Source organism: Rissa tridactyla, chromosome 6 (genome assembly GCF_028500815.1).
Source record: "Rissa tridactyla isolate bRisTri1 chromosome 6, bRisTri1.patW.cur.20221130, whole genome shotgun sequence".
In the NCBI taxonomy this organism is placed as follows: domain Eukaryota; kingdom Metazoa; phylum Chordata; class Aves; order Charadriiformes; family Laridae; genus Rissa; species Rissa tridactyla.
This window is the reverse complement of record NC_071471.1, coordinates 2,817,878-2,827,002: the sequence shown is the minus strand read 5'-3', so window position 1 is coordinate 2,827,002 and position 9,125 is coordinate 2,817,878. Positions and strand designations below refer to the sequence as shown.

General features: G+C 42.1%; 1 protein-coding gene across 2 annotated transcripts in view; it reads right to left on the bottom strand.

The window, feature by feature from the left end:
- GNB4 (G protein subunit beta 4) overlaps nt 1–9,125 on the bottom strand; it is a 32,173-nt gene that overhangs the window by 4,473 nt on the left and 18,575 nt on the right. Inside the window, exons 3-9 of one of the 2 annotated variants that reach the window (XM_054207275.1) lie at nt 6,107–6,145; nt 5,250–5,356; nt 4,241–4,304; nt 3,297–3,459; nt 3,043–3,109; nt 2,616–2,817; nt 1,220–1,436 (exon numbers count right to left, since the gene is read on the bottom strand). In XM_054207275.1, coding sequence (XP_054063250.1) covers nt 1,220–1,436; nt 2,616–2,817; nt 3,043–3,109; nt 3,297–3,459; nt 4,241–4,304; nt 5,250–5,356; nt 6,107–6,145 — 859 coding nt within the window. Of the gene's footprint in view, nt 1–1,219; nt 1,437–2,615; nt 2,818–3,042; nt 3,110–3,296; nt 3,460–4,030; nt 4,082–4,240; nt 4,305–5,249; nt 5,357–6,106; nt 6,146–9,125 lie in introns of those variants that run through there. The other variant, XM_054207276.1, reaches the window with a different exon arrangement.

Sequence of the window (9,125 nt, the reverse complement as noted above, 5' to 3'; positions counted from 1 at the left end):
CTGGAAAAGAAGAAGCGATGCGAGTTAATATTCATATTTAATATTCATATTAAGGATGTCAAGGATGTCACCTGCTCTGCCCTCCCAAGCAAGTCTTCAAATTTGCTAAAAACAGTGTCATGCAAGATCTAATCGTCCTTTTTGTCTTCACCCTGAAGAACTATACACATCACAACAGCCATAGCAAGAAACTCAGAGAGGTTTTTAAAAATACATACATACAACATTGCCTCCATTTTTCTCTCTGCCCTTACGACTTCTCCTTCTTTCTGCCCCAAAGACCTCCTCATCCCTCATCAGGCTCTCTACTGGTTTTTCCCCACGCTTTCAGCAACGCTGCCCACAATTTCAGCCATCAAGTGCTTCAAAACCAAGCGCGATGTCTTCTGACAGCGCCCTGGATACAGGAACTACCTCGACTTTCCCATCTTTTGCCAGCCCTAAGGAGTAAAGATCCCTCGTGTGTTGTGTGGGACTACTATAAAAGCAGCATCTCTTTCCTGCTTTGTTTTTGCTTCCCTTCCACCCGCCCTCGCGCTTCTCTGCTCTCCCGAGCTCTGGTAAAGCTCAGCCCGTCCACGTCCCCGGGGAAAAGGGCACGTTTGCAGCCTCAACAGCGGAATCGAGGTTTGGAACGGAACCGGGTCCCGTCATTTAAATTACCGTATGAGGTGAGAAGGATGCAGCTTTGCTATAAACACGCCTCTATCCTGACAGAAGTGACTAAAAGCATCCACTTCCCCCCTCCCAAGAGCAGGAAGTGACAGTCCCCAAAGCAAAGGGACTCCTGAACTCGCTGCCATCTGAATGACTTCCTCTGAGGGGTGCGCAAGTCAACGCAAGTGTGTGATTTCGTATTACTTAATTTCACACACTGCAGTGAAATAGATTTTGGAGGCTGTTCCTTAGTCCCAAGAGCCGGCGTCTTCCAGTAGGCAGACATACAATGACCAATACCCAACAACAGCAGGATCTCCCCCACTGGAGCATCTACCCCACACGTGGTATAGATGGAACCATAATGCAATGGAACAGCCGGAAAATATAACCAAACCCAACAAAACAAGAGGATTCCATTCCAGAAGAAAAGAAAAAAATAACGAGAAGGATGCAAGCAGATTCCGCAACATTAGCAATAGCACAGGCTTTGCATTTTGCCTAGATTTTGAATATCCGTGGAAACGGAAAACTTCTGCCCGTTGCAGGTACAGGCACTCACCCGCTCTCTCCCCTTTCAGAGTGTCCCACACGTTGCAGTTGAAGTCATCGTAACCCGCTAGCAAGAGGCGGCCGCTTTTTGAGAAGGCTACAGAAGTGATCCCGCAGATGATGTTGTCGTGCGAATACATCATTAACTCCTGATCCGCGCGTAGGTCGAAGAGACGGCAAGTGGCATCGTCAGATCCAGTGGCAAATGCGTGGCCGTTGGGGAAGAACTGGAAGTTTTAATTAAGAGACAGGAGTTTGACACCAGAAAAATATATTGTTCGTGCATTATTTCAAAAACATCACAGGATTATTTTGCTAAAGTGACCAGATAATGGCAGATTAAAGGGAAAAAAGCAGCCATCTGCATGTTTAAAGAAATGCGTATGCACAGCTGTAAAACTTGTAGAATAGCACTGGTAACACCTGAGTGACTGGAATTTTTACCCAGACGGCTCCTGCGTGCGGTACCACAGGAGTTATTCCTACAGAACGAAGCAAGCGGCAGTTATAGCCTCCTGGCGGGGGGCCGCGGACATGCTGTTCCATCCAGGTTGGCTCAGCCACCGCAGATCACAAGCAATTCCGTTTCCAAAAAGATCTACTCCGAACGTGAGTCATTCTTACACCAGCCGTATTGATGGAAACGGGAATGGGAAGAGCTCAGCGCATCTCAGGATCCAGGTCTAAGTATAGGAACTGCATTTTTCTGCTGGTCATGCTTTTGGTATTTTCTCAGCCTTAATAATTTTTCATGTTTATCAAAAACAGATGCAGCTTAGATTTAGGATTTCATTCCCTATTTATCAGAGCTTGTATCTTGCAGATCAGAACATAGTGTTACTATGACAGAGAGGAAATATAATCCAGTTTATAAATATTACCACATGATTCCAGGGATGAATATTCAACATAAGTACTGATTTTAACTTTGCCTTCCAGAATATTTCGCTGAAAGCTCTTTTCATCAGAAAATACCAAGTACACTTTCGTTCAACAAAGAACTTTAAGATGAGGATGCTTGGCTATTTTGTTCCCCTTCAGTATATCGCATTTATCTACAATTTTCAGTTTTTAACACATTGCCACACTGCAAAAAGTTTCCCTCCTCCGTTCTTTGCTTCTTAGAAAAAAAAAAGTAAGGTTTCAGGGACTGAACCAAAACAGAGCTGAAACTATTCCAGGAAGGCTTCAATGCATCATAGATAATGGCAATAATAATTTAGTTATAAACTAGACGTTAAGTTATTAGACAACCTTCTTCGTTACCTACAATTTAACGGTCTCTATCCTAAAAAAGTAATTGATTCTAACTCAAGGTAATCGAGCAGACGATGAGCTGAATTCATGCAACGATAGCTGTTCTCCTCCCCCTTTCTTCCCCTGTGGAAAGACAAACCATCACTTACACAAACTGCGTTAATATCCGACACGTGCCCTGTGAACGACTGCCTGCACATTCCGTCTCGAATATCCCAAAGCTTCGAGGAGGCATCACAGGCACCCGAGACAAAAGTCCTCATATCCGGACTCAGAGAGAGACTCATCACGTCGCCAGTATGCCCAGTGAACGTGGTGGTCTGTTGACCAGTTTCAATATCCCACAAAGCGCTGCAGATAAAAGCGACAACATTAACACAGCGGGTGTGGTTGTTTGAGACTAAGTTTTAAATACAAATTAAGGCATTGGAGAAGGAGAAAAAAAACCCCACAACGGATGTGGTTATTTGAGACTTTAAGTTTTAAATAGAAATTAAGGCATTGGGGAAGGGAAAGAAAAAAAAAGGGTGAAAAATAAAATAAATAAAAAAAGGCCAACAGAGCTCAAAAACTCACCAAGTGGTGTCTCCTGAGCTAGTGACAATCTGGTTGTCATCTAGAAAGCGACAACAGGACAAGTATCCTAAAACCAAAACAGTTATGTTAGTTTCAGACCCAGGAGCAACAACTGAAGTTCAAAATCCAAGAGCAGTGACTGAAGTTCTCCCACAGCTCGTCTGCAAGCAACACCACGATCTCAGCGCTCACGATACACTTCAAAGTGGGATTGTTTCATTTGGTGCAATAAGAAACTCGAAGTCAAAGCTGACCTGTGTGCCCTGGCAGCTCTCGGCTCACTCTCACGTTGCCCTCCCTGGTTTTCAAGTTGTAGATGGAGCAGATGTTGTCCAACCCACCACAGGCAACGTAGTTTCCGGAGGGCGCGTAGGCGCAAGTCATCACCCAGGAGGATCTCAGCGGAATGGCGTGCATCTTGGAGAGACAGAGCTCATGAGCGCTGCGTCACACCGCACCTTTCATTCTCCACGCCGGTCATTCATAGCGGTTAATGGATTACAGCACATCAAACACACCAAGTACATTGTGCATCATAATTTCCGCTATTTTCATTTTACAACATATTACAACCCCTTTCATGTTTATACATCCATACATACTAGGGTGAAAAACACCAGCAGAACTTCAATGCAACATTATTTAATAGCAAAGCTATTCTGAACTTAAACATTTACAACATTTGTTAACTCTACTTGAATTTCTTTGTCCAATCCATCTACATGTCTGAACTATAGGTTACAAAAGGCATGGCTGTACCCATGGAGACCGGACAGTTTACAGAAGCAGATCACTGCTTTTTTTTTTTGCTTTTTTTTTTTCCTGCTCCTTTAGTTGTCCTCAAAGGCAAAACACTCTTGTAAATTCTCAGATTGTGTATTTCTACAATTTAAAGCCAAATTAGTTTCAGAAGCCACACCACACAGGCAGAGAGCAATAGCTACAAGCTACTGCACCAGCAAAGCAGAGTGAAAATATTACGTATTACCTAGAACTATTCCTTCTGAGACACAACCTACAACATACCACTAGTAATCACCTAGTCATGAAAGAAGAAAAAACAAAAAGATTATGTCTGAATTAGAACAAGACGGCTTCTTTTCATTTTTGCCTTGCAACCATACAAAAAGCAGACACAAGCCCCCGCAAACACACAAGTTATGCACCAATTATTGATATGGATTATAAATAACTCTACCTTATTTGTTGTATAACTATCCCAAATAATTAATTTTCCATCTTGAGAAGCACTGACTAGTAGCCTAAATATAAACACAAAATAAAATAGGTTAACATACAACAAACCGAAAAATCTCAACATAGACATATATCATGTACGATTCCCAAGTGGTTCAGCAATTTCATCATTTCTTTAATAACCTCTGCTTTTTTATTATTTTGTTTGGGAGGTGGGGGCATTTGTCAGAAAAAATCTGCAAAAATCTTTACATTGCCTGACCAAAGAATCCCGCGTCCACGGGGACTCATGATTAACGATGGACAAAACCAAACAACTTCCTGAAAACTCATTTTTTGAACTCTGTCCACAGCTGCTTTTCTTTTTCATATGCTAATATTTTAACTATACAGCTACACAAAAATAAACAAGAAAATTAGGGGAAAATAAATCTTATTTTGGGAGCAGATTCTAGATCTGTTTCTCTCTGGACTACACGACAGAGAGCAGACCATGAGGCACCGTTAACATCTGACCATCGGTTGCTCTAAAGGCAGCACAGCAAAACTACCTCCTGGAGGCTAAGTGACTCTTCCCACTATGCACAAAAGGATCTTTTTTTCAATGCAATAAAATTAGTCCATAAAATTCTGTGTTGTCAACGAAGTTACATAATTATTCAGGGAAATACAATATCCATCATTCCAGAAATACGGCTCACCACATATACCCTCCTCTGCTTAAACAGACTCAAAGAATTTAGCTGAAAAGAAGGAAAAGGCAAGATGTTCGTGGTAAGAACACGCAAAGTACCTCTCCTTTCAGTCGAGCCCTCCTGTTACCACTATGCCAGCCTCACTGGTTTTAAAAAGACAAACAATAACTGAAGACAAAAACCCCACCACAATCGTGGTCTGTGATCCCCCTGCACGGGCACCGACACCCCACGGCTCCCAAAACCTGGTATTAATTGTGACTGAATCTGATTTCTAACCCTCCATCTGCAGGCTGGAGGGTGGCCTGTACACACCTTGAGTCGGATCCCCAGTGCATAGCATAGATTTTGGCTAAGTGACCTCTAAGCGTACGCCTTGTTCGCATTTGGATTCGACCCACTGAGTCCAGACTTGTTGTGATCTAAAAATAAATAAAAACAAACCTCTGAGATACTGAGAACTATTTTTAAGATACAAGATAACTAAACACTCTTGAACTTTGATAGAAAACAATCTATCTTGGCATGCAACGTTAAAAAAACAAAAAGGATACTAGTGTACAACCCGGGATTAGGCCCATGCAAAACTGAGGAAAACAGATTTTACAGAAGATACACTAACGCACTTCACAATGGCTGTATCTGAAACTTCAGAAAGTTTTGGGTTTTTTTAAAATAACGCTATGTAATACTGAGGCTATTTCAGATAACCAAATCTGAAAGTTTTCAATTAAAACCAGCAGAAGAAAATCCTCCAATATTTATTGCGCTGTTAGTTTTTTAAGCATGGCAGAACTCTAAATGCAAAATACTTTTGTTTCTAAAATACAGCTAAAAGACATTTAAGTCTTTCTAAATATACTAAACACAATAAACACAGTCTGTTTAAAAGGTAAACTGAAAGCAGGACCCATTAAGATGATGAGGGTTTTTTTGACTGGTTGGGGTTTTTTTGCTCTTTTGTTTATTTGTTTGGGCTTTTGGTGGGGTTATTTTGTTTTGGTTTAAATCACTGTATAAATACACAGTACATTTACAAAGCTTCTTTCACTTTATTCTTTTAGCTACTAAACTGGAGCATGTTACCGTCATGAAGTGTATGGATTTCTATTTTTTCTTTTTTTTTTTTTTACATATCAAGTAATAGCCTATGCACGGAATTGACAACATACCTGGGCAAGAGTTGTGTCGCTACACGCTTTCCTTGCATCCTGAAACAACAGAATGGAACAAATTTGAATCTAAAAGGCAACACCGAGCACCAACTAAGAGAACGCGCCTAAAGGAGAACGAACTCTAAAGCTAGACTTCACCACACTCAAGAAGTCACAAGCCACCACAAGCCACCACCACCTCACGTGCTGTCTGTCACCCTCGGGTGTTTCATGGCCCAAGGAGCTGAGGTGCTGGCGCACAAGCTGGGGCAGGGGAGGGAGAGGGACTTAAGAAGGGATCACAGAATCACAGAGTGCGTGATTCAGAGGGATGCGGAGCCGCCCCGGGGTCCCAGCACCCACCCTCTGCCCCACACTGTTCCCTGCTGTGGGGGCACCGAGCACCAGAGGTAGGGGATGAGCGAGACGGGGTGTGAGGATGGGAGTTAGGAGAGGAGGGATGAACGGGCAGGATCCGGTGAGCAGGACAGACAGCAGGCTGACCGAAGCTTAAACCGCTGACGAACTTCGACCAAAATGAAGAAACAAAAATAAAACAGCCAGCTAACACTCTCATTCATTTCACAGAACGGCTAGTGCTCAGGTCTCCATACAGATACTCCGTCTTTTTTCCATTATTTCAGACTCTATAGGCATATGACTGACTTTCTGCATGTTATTCCACCCGAGCTAGAAAACAGACTTTACTTTCGTTTGCGTGACCAGAGTAACAGCCTGGAGACCTGACGCTGCCCCACTCGCATTTTGCGAAGCCCAGTTTCGGTTACAGCTGCAATTGCACCGTGCTCCCCCAGCTCAGCCTCCCCCCTTCGAAAACCAAAATCGGGCACGTAGTCAGCAACCACTTCTGAGAAGCACAGTTTAAAATAATTGCCTTAAAATTAGACAGGAACTCTGCAGCACAGGTTAAAGATAAAGCAGCAGCAGGACTGAAGGACCAGCCACGAGATCGCCTCTAACTCCCTGAAATTTCTCCTTCGCCACTAATTCCTGCGTCTCCCTGCCCCAAGAAAGTGTTCAATCCGTACACTAATGGCAATGTCCTCTCTGAGAGGAGGAACGGAAACATTTACTCACACATTTTGGAACAGCATCAACACATTGAGACCAGGATCTTACTGTTTTTCAAGCTCTTGCCTGAGAGTTACTTGACATTACAATTTGAACAATTTCTCAGTGCGTGTTTATTTGGACCACCCTTTACAGCTTTCCTCCCAGAAAGCGAGCCTGAGAGTGGATTAAGTCATCTCAACTTATTTTTAAAATGTCTGAACTGTAGAAATATTTATAAAATGTTGACGTCTGGAATCAGGAGGGGTTTAAAATACCAGAGCAGCAAATCCCCTAGTGCTCAGGACTTATTTCATCCACAGGAAGAAACACACTGGATTTCAAACAACTTTGTTTAGTTTAGCTGAAATACTTGAAGACGTACAACATAAAACGAATTCCAAATGCAGTCTAAACGAAACAAAGCAATTTTTCTTCAAGAAATTGCTATTAGCAACACCTATACTTGAGGCTGTCTAACGCTTGCCATACGATTGGCAAAGCTGCAGGAAAAGCAGTTTCACCAGGCTATTTGGGTTCTTACATTTTAACTGTCATTTCTCCGTATGCAGCATTGGAACAGAATCATTAGTGTCACAATATAGAAAAGCTGCTCTGTAGAACTGTAGATTTTTCTCAGTTCACACAGTAGACAATGCAGTATTTGTGGGAAAAATCCATCCGCTCAACCAACGTGCGGCCCCTGTGATTTCCTAGCACACGCACTGAAGATTTCATTTTTTTTCCCCAAACTATATGTATTTTTTTAAAATGCCACTCAATTTCAAATGACGCTGTGCCAAGTATGCAACGCTTCCAAAAACCGTATCCTGAATTTCAGTTCTCAAAGCGAGGACACGCATCACACGGGACCTTTCTTATAGGCAGAACTAGGAATCAACTGGAACCATAAAGCCACCCTGCTGTCGTTCATCGCTCGCTGGTCTTCCAAACTTCCTGCACTAAGAATTCACGCAGTCTTGTTTTATCCCTCCAGCACAGTCTATCTGCGTGCACAACAGAGCTACAGCTCTAGTAAATGCATGGGGAGACAAAGGGACTCATAACGCCTAGATATTGTAAAAAAAAATATAAAAATAATAAATCACTACACATTTCTAAACATCGCAGACTACAAAAAGTCTATTGGCAAACTGTCAGCTATGCATCACAGATTATTCTATTATTCTACTTTAGGAAGCTGCTAGGTACAATCTTATCTGGAACTCACTTGTAAGCACAAAGATGATTTTTCGTGATTACACTGTTAGAGAAAATAACAGGCAAAACTCATGAGTTTTAAGTAACTAAGAGAGCAAACTCATATCTGTATATAAAATACCAATGCTGTTACCGGCCTCATCTCTTTTTAGGAGCGCATCAAAAATAATTCCTGAAAATTACCAGCCTGCTATATATTCTACACACTTTGAAAAAAACCAACTTATTTTTTCAGATCTCTCCTCTTACCCATCCCAAACAAAACACTTGTTTAGAAAGAAAACTGAGCAATGATTTAATACGCAGGATAGTCACCCATACAAATAGGAAACTGAATTATTTGGACTTAGTACTCAAGAAACTCTCTGACATCAGTAGCATTTTTAATTGCAGATGAATCTGAAGTTAAAATGAAGCATAAGGTGCCCAACGCTGCACTCGGACCCAGGGAGGCAAACACTCATTGCCAATGCTGAGCCCAAAGACCCCAATGGCAATAGCCACGGCTACTCAGCCACATCTGTATAGATCCAGCTACACGTTTGGGTGACAGAGTGACAAGGGAAATGTTAAATCGACCGAAAGTCACAAAATGGAGCCTTTCTACAAAGCGCCGATCAGATTTTTATGCTCCAAAATTAAAAAAGCAAACATTCTTTCAACACAGTCTAGCACTCTTACTTCCCTGCTATCTCTTTCTTCACACAACACAATTTTGCATAAAACCAGACTGATTAATTACCAA